Below are 25,272 nucleotides of genomic sequence, written 5' to 3' on the forward strand. Positions count from 1 at the left end.
GCATTTTACAACAATTTTTTTCTTGAATCAACCTAAAATGACAATAAAATATTTAAAAGAAATTATCCAGCAAAAGAAGAAAATTTAATCCATGTGTCAATTTCATTTTAAGTGGCCATTTTATTTATTCACTTATCTTACTTATTTAGTATGAGTATATTGCCTGCATGTATGTGAATGCACCCACATCATGTAATGCCGTGGAGTTCAGAAGAGGGCTTCGGATTCCCCTGGAATTGGAGTTAAGGATGGTTCACAGCCTACATGTGGGTACTGGGAATCATACCCAAGTCCTCTGTAAGAGTAATCAGTGCTCATAACCACTGAGCCATCTCTGTAGCCCCTTAAATGGCCATTTTTAATCATGGGCATAGTCGTCATTTAGACTCTAAAAATATATTTTAATATATTTTGAAAATTGCTTTCTATTGTCTAGTGCCTTAATGTCCACTTTTAAGTCATTATTAAAAAGTAAAAATTTTCAGCTGGAAAGATAGCTCTGCAGTGGTTAAGAGGGCTTACTGCTCTTGCAGAGAACTGGAGTTCAGTTCTCAGCACCCACATCAGGTGGCTCACAACTGCCTGTAATTGCAGCTGCAAAGAATGACACCCTTTTCTGGCCTTTGTTGACACTCTCACACATGTAAGCATACACACACAGACATACGCATAAATAAATTTTAAATCTGTTTTAAAAGACAAAAAACTTGAAAATGTATTTCCCAATGCTTAAAAATTTAATTCACGGAGTATATTTTATTGAGTTTAATTGCATAATAAATATATATGCAGCAAACACTCTTACAACATTCCAGTATTGACAGTTTTGTGCCATTTACATAATATAGAAAGGTATCGATGAGAATTTAAATGCATATGCTAAGAAAACAATTATTAGGAAAAATATAATAGATCAATGGTCTTTGATTTAAATAAAACTTATTTAGGATAAATCTCTATTTTAAAAGGTACAAAATATAATCAGCTCTTCTTTTTGCAGCATTAAATTTAATGACATGTAATAAATCTAAAATGTTCATGATTATCAAATAAACTTTAGAAAAATAATTGGTGATAAACTATTTTAAGAAATGAAAATTATATAACAAAGTAAATGTTTCTGAAAAGTGTTTTTAAGCATAAAAGACAACAGACCAAAATAATATTTAGAGATCTTAACCACTCTAAGCGTGTTTCCATAGCATTTTCCCGCTGAGGTACAAGGGAGTAAGAAATACGGACACTACAGACTAATCATGGGACTAAAAGTAATTCTGTCAGTTCTATAGTGAGTGAATTTCAATTATTTCATAAGCAAATTTTATAATAAAGGCATAATCAGCATTCTTGGGTCACAGGGATCACATGTTATTAATACAATGCATTTAGCAGAAAATACACAAATCCCAAGAACTCTCCAGTCCACTCCACACACTTGCAAAATCATGACTTTCTTTGTCACCTTCTCTTACAACTTGTAAATCACACTTCTGAATGCCAACAAACTTTAGTCATGGTAAGAAACTTGTGGAAAGTCATAAAACTTTAATAAGCTCGGTAAACGATGTCATTATAGGCACTTCTCCACAGTGACACTCACCTGACATTTACTGAAAATGGCTATTTCCCTGAAAGTGAATTTCTGTCAATCATTCTAACTTGGGGCTGTGTCTGTGACAGAACATCCACAAAGCAGTCACTCCTTCCTGCAGGCTGAATGTATAATTGAAGGGTCTGCTTTCCACCTGTCTTGGTAAAATTATAAATAGCACCTTCTTTTATTTTCAGTGTCTAGATGATACGTTTTATGGTCATTCTCACTACTGACAAGTAAAAACTAGAAGAAAAGAACCTTAAATATGTGTTGACTCCCCAGCACCACTGCAGGGACACAGGAATGCCAAAGCACAGGTCCCCTAAACTCTGAAAGATTCTGGCTTGTGATATAACTAACCACCTAAAAGACTGACATTTTAAAAATAGACAAATGATTGGTGACAGTATCATTTTCTAGGAAGTGTGTGACTAGCAGTTCAAAGCAACAAGATGGGTCAAGTCAGCCCAGGCTAGCTTAGTTTTTAATGTAATTCTGTGTACAACATAGTGACTTGAGCAGTTTATTTAATGGTGTTACACTTGAATTTGTGCATCTATTAAAAAGCAGAGAACTAATTTTATAACATAAAATGATGCAAGGATTAAGTAAGGTAACTCATTTCAAAGTAATGCCTATCATATGCCACACACTCAACTAACGCCAGTTATTAGCTTTAAGTAATGTGATGCATCTCTGTTGATTGGTAAAAAGAGCATGCAACTGACTCCGAAGCAGTAAAGAAGTAGTTTCAGTTTTCTTCCTATGACAACTAGGATAAGCTCATGGCTAACAAATCATAAGCAAAAGAGAAGGCATATAAATATGTGTAATTTAAGATTCCAAAATAACTGAGTTATTTGTCTATTTTTATGCATTCCATAAATATATTTTCAGACAAGGAGGCGCTGTGCCTTACAATTAATACTGGAATAGACATTTGAACTTATCCTTTCCAAAGCTGAACAGCACTAAAGGGAAGGAAGTTCTTAATTCCTTGTCTTGATTTGCCCAATTACAAAAGATTCGCTTTCCTACAGGGAAGAATAGTAGATGGTAAATAATTGTGCACAAACCTATTTAAATGCCTCAAAGGTAAAAACCATATAAACAAGCAGAATAACAGGGTTTTTATTTTTGATTAATCTGATGAAAAATATGCTTCTAGTGATCAAAATTTATAATAAAACCATTTGTAAAATACTTATTTTAATATTAAATCTGAAGTTTATTCTAGGATGTTCAACAGTATCTACACACAGGGGAGATGAATTTGGAGCACAGAAGGGTGAGCAGACACCAGCTCTCGACTGTGCCATTCAAAGGAATACAATCACTAAAATTGTGTGTTTGCAGTCAGTGTGTTATTGTATTAAAATAAAAGGTAAACATAAAGCTCATTCATGCACTGACCAGGAAACTTGAAGGACAATACGAATTAAAATACAGAATAATCAATATAATGCATTCTCTATAACAATTTAGGAAGTTAGAAAACCTGCTTTTCTCTCTAATTTTTTTTTCAACTCTAATTGTCACAAATTAAAATGGTGTTCTAAGAACTGGTACAGATTTATGTTTCTTTTATATTTAAACATTCTACCACTCAACACACATTTTACAATATCTGTAACAAACTCTCCCTGTGGTAAACACAAGGCACAGAAATGAAAAGTCAGAATCCAGGAAGGAGAGCAACAACTGTGTTTACAATACAGGTTAAAAACACAAAAATACAGAGGCATATGAACACAGAAGAAGGTACCACTCCAGCAATATGAGGGTTTCCTCTAAGATGTTAGCATCCTAAAAGTTAATCTTGAGCTGGTGGAATTCAGAGAAGCATGGGAGCATTCTGGGCTAATTCAAGACACTGGGGGGAGATTGGTGACTGGGTGATGCTGGACTGAGAAACGGCAAAGATGAGCTGCATGTTGGGCCTGAAACTGATGCATGAAGGTGTTAAGTGAGATCTTCGTGTTTTGGGAAGAAGACTGAGGCCACACTATAGAGGATGGAGTGCTGGATGATGAGACTAAGGGGGAAAATCAAGATCTTAGCTGTTATAGCTGGGAAGATGAGGCCAGGGAGGTACTGGGTTGACTCTTGTACCATTAAGACAGTCCAAGGAACAGGGATTCATAGCCAAGAAGAAAAGAAGAAAATACCATAAAGAATTTGGAGTTGAGCTTGAATGACTAGCTAGCTGGGGCAAAAAAAGACTGCAAAAGGAAACACCCTTTAGTGTAAATTGCATATAAAATTATCTGGGAGATTTATGGCATCATTAAATCTAATTATTACATGGAAAAACCCCACCAACTGGAAAGATTAATCAAATTTCCCAGGTGTCTAACATAAGAACTCAGGGTAGTTTTCTAAACAGCCTTTCTGCTGTTTACTCTTTGCGGTCAATTTATAGTTAGTCCTTAGCTAATCCATTTACCATCTCCATGAGGTTAGTTAATGGGAGCGTTCCATTGTTAATCTAACAGAGATGGAACAATTTCCGAGTACTCCAGAGAGGCTAAAAATCAACTTAAATATTTGACAACTTATTTCTATTTAAAGTGACTAAAATCTGTCTTTGCTACAAAATATCACCACTTAGAATTTCATTTTAATACATAAATACTTCAGGTTTTACCTTTGGGCAGCTATTTTTTTCTTTAAAAACTATTTCAACCTAATTGTCAGTGGTGGCAAAGAAAACATGAATTCTGCTACTGTAACTGGCTTGGGTTGTATGTACCTAGTCACAAGTACACTACTATGAGTGGGACTTCACCAAATGATGCCTATCAAATTTTCACTAAATTCAAAATGTTTAATTAAACTAACTGCTATAATATTATCCAAGATTATTTTGTCAAATTAATCATTAATTAAGGCAAATCAAATACACAGTTCTTTGATTAAGAGAAGGCATGATGTCTAGTGAAAAGGGATGTACTCTAGTTCAATAAAAATAACAAAAGATGAAGCAGTTGCCATATTACTATTTTATGTGTATTATTCTTGCTAGTGTTATTAGTAGACATCAAGATACAATTGCACTTTTCTTAGCTGATACACATGGCATAACTTTCTACAATGTTTTTGTTGTGAAATTAATTATTGGATTCTTTTTACCCAAGCTCTAATCCCCTAATGGCCAACCAAGAACTGCAGGTTTTTTCCACTACCACCCCAAGTTCCTCTTTGTTTCGGATTGTCCTTAACCCTGTTTCCCCTGCAAACAGCATGGCACAGAAACCCTGCCACACCAGGGATACCTTGCCTAGTATCTTGAGGCATTACTGCCATACTTCACTAAAGCCAATGACAACTTTCTATACCTTCTCAAGTTGAAATGATTTGGTTCCCATGCGTTTGTGAACTATTTCAGTGATATATGTAATGAAAACATTCTATTTTTCAAGGTTAGTCTAAGGCATGAGCAGCAAAATAAAAACAAGACATTAACACTTCAGGACTGTAGTCAAAGGCATCGCTATTGTAAAGCACTGATAATGCATTTTTACATATTTAGCCAGAAACTAGATATCAAATTAAAGATACCCAGAAATCTCTGGGCATGGTGATGCATCCCTTTAATCCCAGCACTTAGGAGGCAGAGGCAGGAGGATCACTGTGAGTTTGAGGCCAGCCTAGTTTACATAGTGAGTTTCAGGCCAGTCAGGAACATACAGTGAAACTCTCTGTACCAAGGGCGACAGAAGCATGCAGGCAGCAGTGGTGCATCATGACTACACAAATCTGCACTCTGAAACAGCAACCCCAGAGGACCGAAGACCAAACCCCATGGTAAAGACCAATGAAAACATCCTACTTAAAGCCAAGAAGCACCCTCGCTTGGGGTGCAGAAGCAATGAGGTGGGGTCAGGATGTGGAGATTTGGTTTTGCTGTGACTCTGGGGTAAGCATACGATTTTATTCCCTTGCCTCACATTCTTCATGGAGTAAAAGCACGTCTTAGTGTACAGGTGGTGAAGCAGCCACCATTAGTAAAAGTGTAGAGTCTATTTCTTAGTGAAAACAGTTTCACTATCACAGGAAGTTACAGGGAAATTGTTGCAAACACATCTACATGTAATTATATTCACTATGACTTGGGAAAAAACACTTTTTGAGACAAATGGCAAAAGCTTTCTTTTCAATAAATTCTTTGGTAACAAACAGGGCTTTAGTGATATGTATTCTGTGAATTATTAACTAATTTTGCTGGTGTCTGTTCTGTACCTTCTGGTCTGGACCAGGATGACATTTTTTATACTAGGCTATGGCTCACAGGACACATTTAAAACAATTTACTTTGATTTAATGTAAAACAATTACAAAATGAAAATACACCTTTAGATAAGAGATAAAGCTATTACTGTGCATGTTGCATAATGGTTTGTCTTTTAAAAAATTAAAATCCAAACACTCTTATAAAAGGAAGGATAAGCAAAGCTAAATACAGACTCTTCGTTCATCTTCCCATGGCAACATGATCGTCCTTATTCACTGGTTCGCAGATTCCTGAATCAAACAAAGCATAATGAAACAGTTATTGCCCTTGTTACTCTAGAATGAATTTGCTATCATTTTCTGCAAAGCAAAGAAGTGATGGGACGCGAGCTTGCCATCTACTAGCTAGGAAAGTTCTAACATCGGTAAACTAAGAAAACTATGAATCAATAAAGGAAAGTAGTTATAATGGATTAGTTCATTGCATCAACCATATGGTAACACATGCAAATAAAATAGAAGAATTCAGAATGTTTTAGATGAGAATAAAAAGCTACATGAAAACATTTGAAACCAACAATCCCAAAAGCTTTCTTTTTAGAGATAAAAGAAAAAAATATACAGAGACTATGAAATTAACCTGGGAATTGAGTGCAAGCAATCCCAGCACTCAGGAGACTGAGACAGGAGGATCGCCACCTATTCTCTCATGGAAAAGGACACTATTAATTTTTTAATTACTTTTATTTTATGTGTATGAGTGTGCTGCCCACACCCATGCCATGCAATGCCCATAGAGGACAGAAGAGGGTGTCAGATCCCCCTGGAGCTGGGTTACTGATGGTTGTTAGCCACTATGTGGGTTCTGGGAACTGAACCTAGATCCTCTGTAAGAGCAGCCAATTGCCCTTAAATGCTCAACCATCTCTCCAGCCCCAGGATGCTACTAATTATTTTATAAGCCCATATTATCTCCTACCACAGTGCAAATAAGTGTATTCATGCACACAGTAAATGACTAGGTCTTGAATGAAACTGAAAAATGTAATGTTTCATAGCCCACATATATTGAATTTTACCTTTTACAATCATTTGGAAGTAACTTACATTTTTTCTGTGCCTTGGGGCATTGTTTTCTATACCATTGCTGTCATCTGATTTCCTGTGTCAAAAACAAAAAAGGTAAACCACCAGATGTACACAGTGCACACAATTAAATCTATATACCATTTATATCAAGGCTGAGGGAAAATTGAAAAATTCAGTACAAACTGAATTCATTCTTCCATATAATGTTCTACTCATAATGTTGAGTTTACTTTTACGTCATTGCTTAAACAGGACCTACTGCTACAGATGGTGGTGAAAAAGCTTGTCTGATCATGCATTCAGAGAACTGCTTCATTCCCTGCAACAGTGGGCCTTGGGCTTGGAACTCTGCCATGTTGTTCTGAAACCATGAGAACAGGCAACAGGTGCTCAGCTAATGTATATGACAGGAATTATATTTTGGTGGTTATTATACTAGATAATAATTAAATTAGAAGTTAAAGATGTTCTTTACTAAATACACATCAAAACAGCCAACAAGTGTGGGTTTGACCTTAAGCATGACTGTACAAGATAACTGAACAGAATGAATCTCACTGGAGATTTTGTATGCAGGCCTGCACTCATGAACCAACCAACAAAGTCAACAACCAAATCATATCAAAACTGGAGTGTGGACGTGCTGGTGAGTGGGACTGGGTGGGTTAAAGGTCTTAGTGGATCTGACAAGTGAGCTAACTCCTCACTGAGGTACTTGAAGGAAGTAACTTGTATTGATATTAGATGTGTACTATTATTTTTTTAAAATATTTTTACCAAGAAGCTCTAGTGAACCATAGTTACTTAAACGCTTAAGTAGCATATGTGAAATATAATGCACATAAAACATATACGTGTTTTCTACCCCCAAAATTACCTCCTAACTAAATGAACTAAAATATCTGAAAGGAATGGTAGCTGAGGGTTGCTCTAAATGAGCTTAAGATGCCCTTGCTATAAGTACTAATCGAAACTAAAAGTAAGAACCTCTCAGCGATCTCTGTGGTGATAAAGGGTAGAGAACATGATGTCTACTATCTCAATTTAAAATGAAAGAAGGATTCCTTTTTTCATATTATAGACTGAGTCACTCTGACATTGTTTACAAGAAGTTCTAGGGAAACAAACAAACAAAAAAAAACGGCATTGAATAAGACAAGCTGTGTAAATGAAAATTAAATTATATAGAACTGATAGTTCATTCCACATTGTTCTGACAGCATCCTTTCTGAGTGTGTGTTGAACAAATAAGGATGCATCCCAGGCCTTCAGTCACATCCTAGGAGTGGTCAGACACTGGGCAATGGTTGGCTGGAAAAACAGAAAATCAGGGCATTATTATAACTGTCTTCAAGTATATGAATGGCTGTCACACTTTTTATGAGTCTAAAATAAGAAGACCAGTAACTGGGAATCAATAGGAGAGATTCAAAGTTAAAATCGCTATAAACATCAGACTTCTTCAGGAATAGAACAGACTTCCTTGGAGCAGGTACAGTTCTCATCCAATCATGAGAGTCTTCAAGTCTAAGGTGACACTGGTTTCCTTGCCTGGTTTGATGGAACCCTGGCTTGATTATCTCCTACCTGCTAAGTACAAACTGAGTCAAAATGCCTGTTTGAATAATGCTGAGTATGTGAAGGAAAACGGTCTGAACCTTTCCTGTTCTTTAACATGACTGCACCTCTGAGACCCCTCGGGGACCAACTTCCGGTCATCTTGTGTTGGTGACAGGTGGTCAGGCCTCCCATTTCACAGGTACCTCTCAGCTGCCTTTGCCTGGTCTTAGTTCAAGGTCATTGGTCTCGTTTCAGATTTCAGTCCCTGTCTTGGGAGCTCTATTCTCTTGCTTGGAAAAATGGAATCTTGCCACCTCCACCTCCTGAAGTACTTCCCTGGCCATTTTATTCCCAGATGTCTTCATGCTGTACTCTAAGGAGAGCTGCAAAGAATGCATGATAAAACATGTGCTCTCTCAAAAGTCATTCTTATAGAACTCTAAGCCAGAGATGTTCTATGTGACAGAAAATCAGAGCCATGGGAAGATGTTTACAGAAAATATAGATGCCTAGTCCCAACCCAAGCAGTTCTCATCTGGGGGATCCAGTGAAATCTGGGCATCATACTCTTAAAAAGCATCATCAGTGATCAAAACACAACCAAGGTAGAAAATCATTTAAACAAACTAATACTTCTTTGTAGTTACTATATAAATGTCTGTCCTAAGCATTTATATGCATAAATTGTTATTATTAATCCAACAGATTTATGTAATAGTACCATGATGAACATGTTTTATACAGATTAGCAAACAGAAGCACAGAGCAGTAAGTGATGGAGGGCAGGGCTGGGAATCACTTTTCACCACGTAGATACATACAGAAAATAACTTGCATATCATAATTTGTGGGGCTCAGTTTCTAACTGCAAACATTGCCATTAATTTCACATTTACCTGCATTTTACTCAAGCGAAAATTAGTAAAAAATAAAATACTTACAGCTGTTCAATTTGTTCAAATTCTTTCCCATCATCTGTATAACAACAACAAAAAAAGATGTGATAATGAAGCATGCTATAATGTGACAGTCACGTATGCTGTATTGTTCTTCAAGGGACATACTTGTTCTATTCCACCTGCCCTCTAAGTTAAAAATGCAGTTTACTTCTATGGAATGGAGAGGAGAGGTGCCACCTGAACTTGCTGCACAGTCTCCATGCTCCCTCTTAACAGGATGCCAGACTCAACCTGTATCTCTAATCAAGAAACGTTTAGCATTCTGACATTTTCAAAAATATGATGCCATTGAAGTTTTTAAATTTTTGTATGAAAATCAGGAAAGAACACAAGATATATGACACATTTTCACAACAAACTACAGGTTTTTCATCCCCTAGTCCATAAGGTTACAAAAAAATTAACAAACAAAAAGCCCTAATACAACATTGTCTTTTATAAAATTCCAGAATGTTTGATTTTTAAGTGACGATAGGAAGAGATCTTAGTCATAAGGTGTTTGCTGCAGGAAATGAGGTCACAAGTTCAATTCCCAGAAGCTGCATTACAAAGCCTGGCATGCTTGTAACTAGTGCTGGGGAGACAGAGATCAGAGGATCCATGGAGCACAATGCAGGCGGTCTAGCCTAATTGGTGAGCACCAGGCCCATGACAGACCATGTCTCAAAGGAAGTGGACGGCCTTCCTGAGAATGATACCTGAGTTGTTTTCCAGCCTGCACAGGCACACACACACACACACACACATGCATCTGCAGCAGCATACACAAACACCCATATACACTTAAGTGCACACATGCAAATTATTAAAATGAATTCAAGTGGAGACCATTTATATTACTCAATCAGATCTTTTTCTAATATCCCAATGTTAACACACATTCCCTACCTGGTGGTTAGAGAAAAAAGATAATTTTAACTCCCAAATTTCCAGGAAGTTGAACAGAAAGGCCATCAATACAGGCTCAGAGACCATTGCCACCATTATTATAAGCATGAATACCAATTCAAGTAAGAAAAGTATGAATATTTCCCCAAATTTTTTTGTTTTATTTTGTTGTTATTGTTATTGTTTATTTGGGATTTTTTGTTTGGGGGCTTCTGTTGTTGGTTTTTTTCCAGACAGTATCTTCCTATAGCTCAGCTGTCCTAGACTCACTACATAAACCAGGCTGGATTTGATCTCACAGAGATCTGTCTGCCTCTCCCTCCCGAGTGCTGAGATTAAAGATGTATCCTACCACACATCCGGCCCAAAACATTAATTTTTTAAAAAATTTTACTTATTTTGTATGTAAGCACATGTGCGCATATGATGTGTATGTGCACATTCACATGTGTGAATGAAGGAAGATGCACACAGCTACAACATGCATTTGAAGATCAGAAAACAACCTCAGGTGTTAGTCCTCCCTTCTACCTCCTATGAGATAAAAGTCTTTTTGATGCTTCTCCACTCTGCATGTCAGGCCTCAAAGTTTCCAGAGAGTCTGTCTCCAACTGCCATCTCCCAGGAGGAGTGCTGGGGTTACAGGTGCTCACTCATGCACCCCGATGTTTACATGGGTCCTCAGGTTCTCACTTGTGCATGGCAAGTGTTTTTTACCCACCGAGCTATCTCCCAGCTACGCTTCAAAACTTTAAAGTGACTATGTGTTAAGACATAATACATATCAAAATTAAGTGATAATATAATAAAAAACAACAGTCTTACCTGAATCCTTCTTTTTCTTATGTGTATACACTTCACAAAGCAGAATAATGACTACTAAAAGAATAACTTCAGCAATTATTGCAAGAAATGGTTTGAGGGGCACCAAGAAGCTCAGTACTACAAGTTCAATGTGCTCTTCACTCTCGCCTAACTGGAAAGCTGCACTGCACCAGTAGGATCTGCCATCTTCTTCCAAAAGATGCTTTATCTTGAGCCTTGTTTCATTAGCATATGACCCATTGATAACATACTTATCATTCGTGTGAACATCAATAGGAACCTAATGCAAGAAGACATTAAAGTCCTTACACAGTACACAAAGGATACATGGCCCCAGTGATCTAATTCTGAGTAAAGCTAGAAAGCAGTGCCAAGGGAACTGCTTACTGGAAAAAAAAGGCATATCAAAATGAGAAGTTATATAAAATACTTTTTAAATCATATGGGGAGTTTTCTATTCCAGGTAGAAAACAAAGGAAAACATATACAGCTGCAGGTATTTAGCATGAAAATTTTAACCTACAAACATATGTGTAGGTCATCATTAATAAATAGAAGATGAGAATTACAGACAGGAAATTTCCAGCCATCTGGGTTTTTCATTCTAATATTTGAGTTGCTCTCCACAAGCACAAAAACAGGCAGCCAGGAGAAAAATTACTACCCCTGAGATAATGAGCATGCTGGTCATTCTTACAAAGATGTGTCACTAACCCTGAAGACACAAACTCTTCAAGATTTCTACAAAGACAGATCACTAACCCTGAGGACACACACTCTTCAAGATTTCTACAAAGACAGGTCACTAACCCTGAGGACACAAACTCTTCATGATGAAACTGAGGTTAAAATCTTCAGGGATTCGTAGGCGACGTGGAAGGACAGGTAGAACCTCTGTGGCAGGCTCTGTGTGATGGCCTAGAGCCTTTTCCTTCCTTTCAGGCCCCAGTTTCTTTCTCTCTCAGGCAGGCTGGCTTCTAGGATCCCCTGAGTTTTCCCCAGGTTCACAAGTGCCATACTAAGCTATTTGGAAGCTGTTATCCTTAATCTATCTAAATTAAATTTTATTCTCAAGCCATTTGATGCCTTTCCTGCTCTATCTCTCAACCAGCACTGTTCAACAAATGTTCTCAAAGGAAGACCTCTCTGTGAGTTTATTATTTGCCAAAAGAAAAAAAGAAAAAAAAGCAACACTAGCAGTGACTTGTTTCCAACGCAGCCTGGGATGCCTCCAGTGCGGCCTGGGATGCTCAGGACAAAAGTTCCTCTCTATGTCAGAGGTGTTAAATCAAAGGACTGAATTTAAAGAAGAGTACAGGTGATAACAAAGCAGATGGCTGCTTACATTTTAAGAGTGTGCTTGACTAAAGTGTTGACCTGTGCCTCCTTCCTTACACCTGTCTCACAGTCAATTACATCTTGGGCTCGGGGCCAAAATTAAGACAGTGATTCATATAATAAATAGTAAAGAAAGTTGGGGATGTAGAAAAGGACCTTTTAAAAGTTTGATATAAAGTGACTCAGGCACTGTTTGTCTGGTGTCACATATGCACAAATAAATAAGACTGTGTATTACAAACACCAGAGCTGGTATTTGTTTTTACAAATTTGTGTATTTTAAAATATTGACACACATCTGTCCTAATCATCAAGAAGTTCAAGCAGAAGTATTAGTGGTTTAAGTCGACACTTACATGATCTAGAGCTCTTTTCTTGAAACATTAAAGTGGAACAATGTAATCACAGAACCAGACATGCACCGTCCCACACGCTTCCTCTGTTGGCCTCGGCTGTCTACCAAAGCACTAACTTTTTCAAGAGGAATTGAATACTGCCTTATAAAATTTATTCTGTTTCGTGTGTACCTATTCTAGAATTGTAGCTTCTCTTTAATAGGACTTTCAATACATATTAGCACCAGGACAAGATAAGGGTGTCCCCAAGAAGAACAATCCTAATTTCTCAACCGTTAGAGGCTATTTGGGAAAAGAAAGGAAGTCAGACATAATTTCTTCATTGAATACTGATGTTGTTCTTCGTATCAGCTTTATAAAGCCACTTGTCTTAGACAAATCCTAACTGAAAGGCAGCATTAAGCTTTCTTACAATGTCTGGACTGCCCCAAAGGCCAATGACATTTATAGACAACAACTTGGACCTAAATTTAAATGGTGAATTTTCATTACCTTTTTCAAGTGGCATCATTCTACTGCATCCTGTCTCCCACATTTCAGACTAGTTGGGAAAGGGCTAGAATTTCACTGTTTTGTTTTCCTAGTTAGCTCCGTGGGATGACAAGAAGCCAAGCTCTTCTGATATTACTTCTAAACTGCTCAACTGAAAATGTTTTGATTTTTGTCTCATTATATAGTTTGGGTTGACATCAAAGTCACTATATATGACCTTAAGATGACAGTAATCACCCTCCCTCGGGTTCCCACATGCCTGCATTACAGGTGCATACCACCACAAAAGTTCTCTCTCCTTTTATTTTTGATTTTGTTTTGTTTTGAGATATAGTCTTGCTAGGTAGCCTTGGCTAGCCTTTGTACCAGCTGGCAGTAGCTATGTAGCCCAGGTTTATCTCAAACACAGGGCAATCCTCCTGTCTCAGCTTCCCCAGTGCTAAGAGTAAGGTATAAACCACCATACCCATCCTAAAAATGAATTCGAACTTCCTTTCAAAAACCTGAAATAAACTGCTAAACATAAAATATTAAGTATAAGCTAATGAAACATTAAGAGCATCTTTACCCACATAATATAACATGCTGACATCCAAGGACAATGCCATCTATCACTGTGCTTTCTTTAACTTAATATTAAGTTACAACAGAAGTAGAAGTCATCCTTGGAATTCTGAGCCAAATATAATATATTTTTGATCTAAAAGGGCTTTTTCTTCAAATCATAACATTATGATCTTTTTGTGTGTGGTGGTATCTGTAGGTACATGTTAGCATGTGGGGGTACATGTGTGCATGTGGGTGCCCATGAATGTGGGTGAGTACATGTGGAGGCCAGAGGTTCATGTCTGGTGTCTTCCTCAACCGCTCTTCCAGTTTTATTTTCTTTATGTCAGTGCTGGGGGTCTGAACTCCAGTCCTCATGCTGGAAAAACAAGCACTTTGTCAACTGAGCCGAATTCCTAGCCATAGAAATATGCTCTTACCTGCACACTTCCATTACTACTGTACCAGGTCCAATTTAAAGGAAGACAGTCCTGACATTCACACTTCAGGACAGTGGAATCTCCCACGTAAGTGATCAATGGCTTGTTTTTTCCATGAACCTTGGGTACTAAGAAAAAATTAGAGAAATGTGTTACTCATACTGTCTAAGCAAAAAAAAAAAAAAAAAAAGTGCCTAATTTAAAGACATTTTCCATTCTGTTTTCTCAGTAATGCACAGCTTTCTTTATGGAGTTTTGGTTGTTCATAAAATGAAATCAAGTTATAGTCATTAGGAGACGTCAGGAATAATCATGACCATAGTTAGATAGCTACAATACAATATTGTGCTTAATGGACAATAGGTTCATAGAAGAAAAATCTTCTATGATTAAACCTAGTTACAATTCCTAATAACATGTTTTAGATAAGAAAGAGACTTTCTGCTTTCAAGGCTATTCTTTCTTCCCACTTACGAATCTGTAAAAGCAATTATTTTCTTCAGTTTTACCCTTACAGAACATTTGACCAGAGGTGAATTGATACAGATTTATAAAAAGTCAGCAGAGTTGGGGTTAGAGAGGACAAAGAAACATATAGGAACAAAGAAAAAGAAAAAGAGAAGCGGGGCTGAAGTACGTCTCCACAGTAGCGTGCATGCCTAGCATGCTTGAGGCACTCATTGATCACCAGCACTGTCAAGAAGAAAGGAAGGGCCAGAGAGATGGCTCAGCAGTTAAGCACACTGGCTGTTCTTGCAGAGGACCAAGGTTTGGTTCCCACCACCCACGTGGCAGCTAACAACCATCCCTAACTGTAGTCCCAGGGGATCCAACGCCCTCCTCTGGCATCAGCAGGTATTGCATGCAGATAGTGCACTTAGGTTCATGGAGGCAAAACACTCATGAAAAACAAAAGAAGCAAATTCTTTTATTTTTTAAAAAGGAAAAACCAGTGCAGAAAAGAAAATGTGATTTGGAAACTCATTTGTAACAGTCTGTAAAAGTACATACACCAATACTCATTATAGTAAATTTGTTACTTAAGGAATTTTGAGCTGCTAGCAGAGGAAGAATCAGTTTTCTTTAAAGGCATGGGCCCTGTTAGATGGACCATCCTCCAGGGCTGGCAGCACTCAAGAGTATTTAAGTTACACAGATTGGACTGGGGAAAAAAAGTGGGAGGTCTGGAGTGGAGGTGGATCTGGGAGGAGCTGAAAGAGGGGGAAGTATGATCAAAATACATTCCATGAAGCTCTCGAAGAAACAGTTTTAAATAGTGAAAAAATGTTTGAAGCAAATACCATTAAAAACAATGCTAAGGAACACCAAACTCAGAAAACTTGACATTTTAAAGGTCTGAATAATTATCTTAAGCAACTCATAACATCAGAACACAAGCATTCTATCAAAAACTACAAAGTGAAATTGGCTCCCCCCGATTCTCACACTGAAGGTGAGGGTGGATTGACAAAGATTACTTTTGCTGATTTTCCAATTATTACAAATTGTACTAATTTTAGCAGGTTTTCTATTTTGTATTTTCCTGGTTTTTTTTATGTAATAATTTGATCAACAAGGGGGGCATGAAATTACAGCATCTAAACTTGTCATATTATGCTGACAAACTTTTAAATTTTCACTTAATCTACAAGATTTTATAATTGAATACAGTATAGAGAATGGAAAGACTATTTTTTAACTTTTACAGGTAAAAGTTTCTTAATTAAGTATATCTTCCAAGGGTTTTTTGAAGTTTCTACTCCCTAGACAACTGTGTATTTGTATAATGTATGAATTGTAAAGACGGGAAAGAGGGTAATAAGTAGTAATAATTAGAAAAGAAATTACAAGTTTTGTAACTACCAGACAAGGATCAAAATCAAAGCTTGGGGGCTGGAAATATGGCTCAGTGGTTAAGAGCTCTGGTTGCTCTTGCAGAGGGCCTGGATTCAGTTCCCAGCACCCACATGGCAGGTACAAACAATCTGTAATTCCAGTTCCAAGAGCTCTCACTCAATGTTCTCTCTGATCTCCACGAGCACTGTGTGACACAGGCGCTCTTATATACATGCAGTCATTACACTCATACACATAAAATAAAAATAACTTTAAAAACAAAATATTAGAGGCTAGAGAGGTGGCTCAGCAGGTAAGAGCACTGTCTGCTCTTGCAGAGGACCCAGGTTTGATTCCCACCACTCACATGGAGGCTAACAACCATCTGTAATTCCAGTTCCAGGGAATCTGATGCCCTCTTCTGGATTCTGTAGGTTTTTCAGAACATAGGTGCACATATGTACACATAAAATAAAAATAATAAAATATTTTTAAAATAAAAAATAAATTAAATTTTAAAAACCAGGGTTTCTCTGTAGGTTCTATTCTTAGGGGATCAATGCTGCTGGAGTGAGCAAGGCAAGCAACCTAAGTCACTGGTAATAACACAGTTACACACATCACCCTCACCCTCTTCAGCACCACACACTGGCAGCATGGAATGAGGCACTGTCAGTAGTAAAGAGATGTTTAGAAGAGGAAGAATGCCTCCCATGAAGACATAAACACTTCAATAATCGTAAGATGACAGGGCAATCTATAAGTCAGTGGTTCCCACACTTTTTAGAACCACAGAAACATGTTTTTATTAAACCAAATGGTCTGTAACTTTATATTAACGAAAGCTGTGAACTACCAATCAGAATGTACAATACAGTTTAAGGAACCAGTGAGAAACTTCCATGTTGCTGTGGTGGAACATGTTTGGAGGTGAGTCTATATGACCAGGCCAAGGTGCTAGAATCTCAGTTATCCCACCCAGAAGAACTGGTAGGCTGATCCCACCAGAACACCTTAGCATTCCTTTTGACTACCTCTTATACACTCCTTATTTACACCTACTAATCAAAAGAGCCTAGTACTTAAATTCAAAGATCAAGTCAAAGCATTGCAAGGAGTCAGAACAAAGTCATAACAATGTGACAAAGGTAAGATTTAGGTCCAGGAAATGTTTGACTTATAATTACAACTTTGTTCTAACTAGCTTTGAGAATCTGATAGTAGGTCACACCCTCCTGTTTTGTTGTTATAAAGGATTAAATAAAAGATTATCAAATGGAAAGTGCTTGGTGCTCGGTAAATGCCACAGAATTCCAAATTTTAATGGGATTATGCCCTAGTACAGCTTCCTTAATCAAGCTTTCCTGCAATTTATGCCTGTGGGCTTTATATGTAGTATCATTAGCCATCTTAATAAGAACAACTATTTTTATACAGAATAATGTTTTAGGCCAGCCTTATGGATCAGAAAAGGAATAAACCCTAAGGGAAAAGAGACAGAGAACAGGGAATTCTGGGGGCATCTCAGAACTATGCCATCTTCGAAAGTGACCAAGAATGAGGAAAGGCATATAAACTGAGTTCCTTTTTGAACCACCTAGTACATATGGAAATGGAAATTAAAACAACATAAAGAGAGGCTGGAGAGATGGCTCAGTAGTTAAGAGCACTTGCTGCTCTTGGAGAAATTCTGGATTTAGTTCCCAAAACCCACATGGTAGTTCACAATCATCTGTAACTCCAGTTTCAAGGGATCTTATGCCCTATTGTGGCCTGCACAGGTACCCAGCCCACACATGTATACATACATGCATGTAAAACACTCATTCACAATAAAATACTAATAAATAAATCTTTAAAATGGCAAAGAGAGATGAATAGAGAGAAGGGCCAGAAGCAGAAAAAACAGAAGTACAGGTGCTGGTGAGACAAATGGGCCATCCTTGAATACTGTTCAGGAAAAAGCTCTTCCATGAAGCCAGAAAATACCACTGCTTCAACCACACAGCCATCAAGTGCTTGACTAAGGCACCCGAATACCACTGTGCTTTTGCGTTGTGATTTCAGCATAAATTAGAACGATTTCAACCACTATGCTTAACTAGGTCCTTAACAATAACAAAAAATGAAATTGGTTTAAAAGTTCAAAACAACATGGTTTCTAGGCCCATTCAGTATATGGAGCAGAAAGAATACATGAAATCATCATTTTATGTTATTACGAAACCTAGGAGTAAAAACAAAATAGCCCATTTACAACATACTGGTTTTAATGAGAAAAGACAGAATGGGACAAATAATACTTAGATAAAACCGAAAACTAAAATTTCAATCTAAATGTACGCAAATAAAAAAAGTGTGGAGTGGTGTCTCTCACACAAGTGCAACGTCCTTAGGCCACTTCAGTTAGTGTGGTACAACATCCTCAGTCTGCATCTACCCACTCAGAATTCATTTATAAACACAGATGACCCAGAAATGGAGGAAAATGACCACTGTGAGAAAACTGGAAGCAGTGCTCAGATCCAAGTGAGTAGACCATCTGTCTTGATATTAGCATAACAAGTACATTTTAAGCTATTGAGAAAAAGTGAATGATTAAATGTCAAAATGTCAAAGGCTCAATTAAGCTGAATCCCAGAACATTTTATTCTGTATTGTTTTTCTCATCGCAAAGCCAATGTCTTCACTAAATATTGATGGTGGGGGCTGCCTAAGCCTGGGCAAGGGTCTGTGCCTGAGATCTCCATTGAACTCTGTAAATTCCTTTCTCTCATTGAACACTCCTGTTTCTTAGTCCTAGAGAACAGAACTAGCCAAGAATGGTCATACCAATGGGTACTGATGGGTCTCTATTTTCTAGAATAAGGACTCTGGAGGCAAAAATAACTCCATCCCTGTTCACCCCACTCCATCGCCCAGTTCAGATGACTGTATCTTCTTCTCTGGAGTAATATATTACTAAACTAAGTTTGGGTTGTGGAGGAACCCACAAAGTTTACTTTGGTTTGAGGTTAGTTAAGACCCAGCCAGGAAAAAGAACCCAACTGTCCATGTTGTTAAATCTTCCAAAGACTTTCACAGCAAGGCCCTGACAAGCCAATAATCAATCACATATTCTAGTTCCCTTTTTTAAAAATATTCTTGTTTAATTGATTTTTTTTTTGGAAAATTTCAAAGGATATATTTTTATCACATTTAGATCCCCTCCCCTATCTGCACCTTCCCTTACTACCCTCCACCAACCAATTTCATGTACTCCAACATGTATATAGTATTACTGTGTATATATATACATATATATGTATATATATATATATATATGTATGTATTTTAGGCCTATTAGGTCTAATTTGTGTCTCCAAATGCCTTAGTGTGGGTTCATCCAATGGAGACTGGTCAATTTACCAAGAGACTCACCTTTAAACAATATCCTCATAGTCCCAGCAGCCATCAGTTGTCAATATTAGTTCCCTTTTAATGCATGCCACTTATCTGTGGTTTTGTTGTAAGGAAGTGATTGAACAGCATGGACTAAGCTACTCCTGAACATCCTTGCCAAGTACTCTCCCAAAGCACACCACCTTCTTTTAAAAAAAATACTTTTATTGATTCCTTGAGAATTTCAAATGATGTATTTGGATCACGTTCAGACACACATACCAACTTCATGTCTTCTACTGTTGTTTGTCTTTTCTTTTTTTCCTTCAGCCTATTGATTCTAATCTGTATTCTCAAAATGCTCTTGGGTATGGGTCCATCCCTTGCAGTTTGGTCAGTCTATCAAGAGTCACAACCTTTAAGGAAAATGACTTTCCCTCTCCCAACAGATATCAACTGCCAACAGATCCTCAGCTAGGACTGGGGCTTCTTGTCCACCTCCCTTATTAAAGGAAACCAACCATGTTGTCTGGATACCACAGGGCGGCTGTACATATGAACCCACAGCACTTGTGAAGACAGCATGCACAAGACCCATGCAGGTTCAAGAAACCACACACTGCCTTCTAATCGTGCTTATTTTCAAACTACCCAGCATCTGAAGAGACACTATTACGTAAGTGAAAAATGAGAAGACCCAAATGTTTGAGGGCTGATGGTTCACATGAGGGATCAGAGAGCTCAACCGTACTGCAGAAGAGGTACCAGCTACTGACCTGAAGATCAAGCAGGGATTAGAGCTTCCCTAAAACAAGGATCCTTTCCTGAAGCCACCAGGCTCCCTCCAAACCTCAGATGGATCCAAGCCCCACTTCTGGGGGTCCATGTGGAAAAACAGAAAGAATATTCATGCAGCTCCAGTATAATGACTTCTCAGGCCAGTCAGCTACCTATAGATCAACACCACTCTCACAGGCTAATTTTGAAGCAGGGCACTAGTCAAAGCCACAGTTTCTGCTTTCTCGGGCTGTTTTACATTCTAGACACTTGTTCAAAGATTTGTTTATGCTTTAGCAGGAAAATATGTGTTGAAATACGATCAAAATATTGACACTTATCCACAAGCTAAGAATCAAAAGTGGGAAAAGACAATGCTTAGATGGGGGAGGAGTAGGAGAAAGGCTGTTTCTCAGTAAGGCTCTATGAAGCAGATGCTTGGGACACATAACTTAGCAGCTAGAATAAAAGGGACTTTTCAAGAAAGTCTTGGATATTCTGTAAAATCTGGGTAAAAAACACAGAGCTATGCTATTAAGCACCCCATCTGAACATTACAATAAGGCTGTAGACAGTGAGCCAATGACAACCGGTGATGTGGAAAAGCTAAATTCATAATTGCTTTCTTTTCTTCTCTTTGTGTCCTTGACTATCTCCTAGATTAAAGATCTTCAGGCCGAGCAGGGATTTAGAGCTTGGCTAAAAGAATTCATTTCTAAAGGTACCCAACTTTTACACTGTCTATGTCTCTGCTCTGCCATGTACAGCTAATAGCAGCAGTGTGGAGCTGAATTATGAAATGTACTATATTCAGGGAATACTGTTTGTTTTACTCTACCGGAGATTACAGTTCATTCCGGGTCACTACTCATCTTTGAAAGTATTCATTAATAATATAAGAACAGTATGACAGCACTTTAATGTGGCGTGTTGATGTTTTGAAACTTTGGATAAAGTAGGACACATTAGGGGTTCGAATAATATAGGTTTGTGGAAGGTGAATAGCTGACCTAGGCTAGGATCTAGGAAGATGGGTTTGGATCTACCCAGTAAAAGCAAACCTCTCTTGAATTATAATGTAGAAGATCTATATTTGCATATTCATAAGCTAAAATAGTTGGCCTAAATATCATGTTCAGTTCAAGAGCATTTACATATTATCATATGAGGAAAAGATGTTTCCATGTGGTCCAGGACAGCTAATTGGACTTCAACACTAACACTTAGAGCTGAAGTCCTAGGTGACATTATTGTGCTACTTTCCCACACATGCACATCTGGAAACTTCTAGGAAACATGACTGAGCCCATGGAAAGGCTCAAAACATTCTGTATTATCAAAATCTCACCATGAATTCCAAACTTTTTTACCAATTAAATTTTTACATACTAAGAGATTTTAGAATTGATGACTATTAAAGAGGTTTTCTGCAATTCACTCAATATTTAACCTACTATCAAGAAATACTTATGTCATGTTTCTTGGGTGGAAAGGGATCCTCAACATATTAGTAGTTGCATGTTTCCAGCATGGACTTTAGCTCTTGCTCTTGCTGGCTTCAACAGTCTGGCATGGAGTCAGCAGAATTTTCCCCATCATCCTAATCAGAAACATCAACGCCCTTTCAAATCCTAGAGTCATAAGTCACTCAGTTCCCATAAAGACAAAAGCTGGTTCTTTGTGGGCAAGTTGTTCTAAGGGCTTAAGCTCATGAGATGTGGTCGACCCATGCAGTCTTTGGCAAAAGTAAAATAAAGAGATTAAAAAAAGAAAAAGAATAAAATATGGCTTAGTTTTAAAAAGAGTATGAAAGAAGCTTTTCATCCATTCATTTGTGAACTGCTGAGAATAGACAATTCTCCCAGGGAAAATTATAAGTAAGTCATACGGAGGAGATATGCAAAAATATACACCATTATATAAGCCTTGCAGACCTAATAAAATAATAACTAAGATATGAATTGTTGTATAGATGCCTTTAAAGTCTATTTAAATGAAATAATTTCTCCAAGCAATATTCAATTTAGATGAATTATGAAGACTTACTATTTTTACCAAGGAAGCTTTGGAAGGACTCAACTTATTAATTTTATAAATATCTTTAGGATATAGTACTTACTTAAAAGTTACATTAATGTTAAGTGGGCATTAAAAACAAATGAGTTGAACTAAACTCACTGTTTCAAGCACATTTTAAAAGCAAATAAGCAGTGGTTATTTGCATTCCTAAAAGACTTGATTTAAAACTTGTGTTGGAGGCAGGCATGCTATCACACCCCTGTAATCCCTGCACTTGGGAGGTTGAGGCAGGAGTTTCACAAGTTCAAAGGCATCTTCCACTACATAGCAAGTTTGACAACAGACTGGGCTACATGAGACTCTGTCTCAAAAGAGCAAAAGCCCATGGCTGGGGAGGTCAAAGGTCCTAGGGGTGGGCGGGGAGCTACTACTGCTATGCTAAACAGCCACATCCTCAAACTGTTCTTAATATTCATGTTTACACCCCCAGATTAGTGCTGTTCTCAGCCTTGGTCAGAGCTGCTTTTTTTTTTTTTTTTTTTTTTCACGCCCCCCGAGTTAGGGGCGTTCTCAGCCTGTGTCAAAGCTTCTTTTTTTTTTTTTTTTTTTTTTGCACTGCACAGTGGTTAATGCAGAGTCTCATAATTGCTCAAAGTACTGAGAAAAAGTGACTGTTGAGTGCCCAGCCATATATGGGACATCTACATCACCCCCTCCAAGGTTCAGGGAACATCCTGAAAGAGGAGGGCTGAGAGAATGTTAAGTGCTGGGGAGGACTGGGAAAGTAAAATGCTGCTTCCTACATATGACATTGGCCTTTGTACTCATGAGACCACAGAAGCCATAGGTTCAGAAGACCTGCACAAGATTGGACCCATCAGTCTTCCACCACGATGGAATACATAGGTATCACTGTAACATAAACACCATTAGCTTTGATCTTGTCAACTCCAGCTGCCCTCTCGATCCTCCCACCCACCTTCTGGCTAGCCCCTTTCTTTCCAGTCCCAAATTGTCTCTCCTGATCTCATATATATATAACCCATTTCCCTTATTGCTGCACCCCCCATTAGATTAGACCTCTCCCTTATACAAAGTTCAATATTTCTCTATCTTAATTTAGCCAGCATGACTCTGAAAAGATAATGCTTATTTGCAGTACCATTTACACTTCCAAGGTTTTCTGAACTTATAAGTACTACCAGCTCACTTACTTGTTTATAACATATATATATATATATTTCTATAATAGCAAAATATTGGTACTATGAGAAAAAATTACATAATTGGTTTATTTAATAAATCTGCCTAGGAAAAAAAATCCTGAAAAACTAGGAATAGAGGGAACATACCTCCTCAAAATAAAAGCTACATGCATGATAAGCCTAGAGTCAACATTCATTAATTAATTAATTGGAAATCCTGAAAGCATTTCCACTAAAATCAGGAATGAGACAAGAGTGCTTACTCTGTTACTCAATATAAAACTTGAAGCCTTAGCTAGAGAAGTGATACGATAAAAGGGAAGCAAATAGGAAAACAACACATTATCCCCATTTACAGATAATGTGATCCCATCCTGAAAAGACCCTATAAGAGAACTCTTAGATGTGATCAATACTTCAATCAAAGTAGCAGGATTTAAAAATCAGTATATAATACGAGGAACTGTTCTATATACCATTATCAAACATGCTAGAAAATTAATCAGTGAAACCATCTCATTGACAGCAGCTATTTTAAAAAGTAGGAGTAAACCAAGGAGGCGAAAGACCTTTACAATGAAGACTTCCAGACACCAAAGAAAACAAATGGAGATGCTAGGAGACAGAAAGGCCTCCCGTGCTCCTGGATAGGCAGAACTAAAGTTGCAAAACCCCTACAAATCTCCACTCACATTCTTCACAGAACTGAAAAAGACAATCTTAAAATTCATATGGAAGTGCCTATGTTTTATACTCTTTTTGTTCAGTAGAAAGAAAACAGAGAAAAGAAGGGTGGAGGGAAGGAGGAAGTTCAGAGGAGGAATGTCGGGAAGAGACGGAAGCGAAGGCAAGAAAGGAAGGAAGAGAATTGGAAAAGAAAGCAAAGTAAGGAAAAGAGGAGGAAGGAAATGAAGGAAGCAATGGAAGCAGTAAAGAACATGTGCCTCTTCACCTTCACTAAGCTGCACTGGGCAAGGGAAGAATGAAGCCAAAGAAAGAACACCATAACATACTCAAAGTATGCTGGCAATTTCTGTAGCTAGAATGGGCCACAGGGGATAAATACAGGGATCTATTAACATTGCAAGCTGTAATAATTATGAAACCACATAAAAGAAATCTTGAGTGCAGAGGGAGCATGGTTAGGGACATGAGAGTGGACTAATAAAAACAGGCGGTGAGGAAGCAGCCGTTCTGCTCCATATAAGGTCTTCCACCTCTTGTCAGAGCAGCTAGTCAGACTTCAGAATTGTTAGGCCAAACAACAATTTTCAAGTTCCCTGGAAAATTAATGTAACATGAAGTCTAAAGCAATTGCTACGGCAACAGACTTCATTTCCTAATGCCAGCGGGAACTGTGATCCATGTTCACTAATCTACCACAGAATGCTGGAAATTTCATGAAGACAGTAATCCAACTCAATTAGTCTTTATTATGAGATTGAGACTTTCTAATGTTTTGGTTAACAATGGTAAAATACTCTAATTTGTTTCTGTTTGGGAGACCCAGATGTCATAGTGTGGATTTCTATACAGTAATGTGCCACATAACGGATTTTCAGTCACTGATGAACCAACAGCACATAACGAAAGAAGCTGTAACTGCCACCGCCTGCTGATGGGTAACTGGAGACGATACAAGAGAAAAAGGAACTGCAGAAGCTCCGTGAAAACCTACAGTGAAGGAACTTCACAAGCTTCAATAAGCGCCCTAAAGCATTTAGAAACTGACAC

At 37.8% G+C, this 25,272-nt stretch overlaps 1 protein-coding gene across 1 annotated transcript in view; it reads right to left on the bottom strand.

Moving 5' to 3' along the window:
• Window positions 1–1,002: 1,002 nt before the first annotated feature.
• Emb (embigin) overlaps window positions 1,003–25,272 on the bottom strand; it is a 58,930-nt gene continuing 34,660 nt past the window's right edge. Inside the window, exons 5-9 of the mRNA XM_017798107.2 lie at window positions 14,321–14,448; window positions 11,149–11,428; window positions 9,418–9,451; window positions 6,935–6,989; window positions 1,003–6,118 (exon numbers count right to left, since the gene is read on the bottom strand). Coding sequence (XP_017653596.1) covers window positions 6,101–6,118; window positions 6,935–6,989; window positions 9,418–9,451; window positions 11,149–11,428; window positions 14,321–14,448 — 515 coding nt within the window. The 3' untranslated portion in view covers window positions 1,003–6,100. The remainder of the gene's footprint in view (window positions 6,119–6,934; window positions 6,990–9,417; window positions 9,452–11,148; window positions 11,429–14,320; window positions 14,449–25,272) is intronic.

The sequence above is a fragment of the Nannospalax galili genome, unplaced genomic scaffold, assembly GCF_000622305.1.
Source record: "Nannospalax galili isolate Female #2095 unplaced genomic scaffold, S.galili_v1.0 scaffold235, whole genome shotgun sequence".
NCBI classification, from domain to species: Eukaryota; Metazoa; Chordata; class Mammalia; order Rodentia; family Spalacidae; genus Nannospalax; species Nannospalax galili.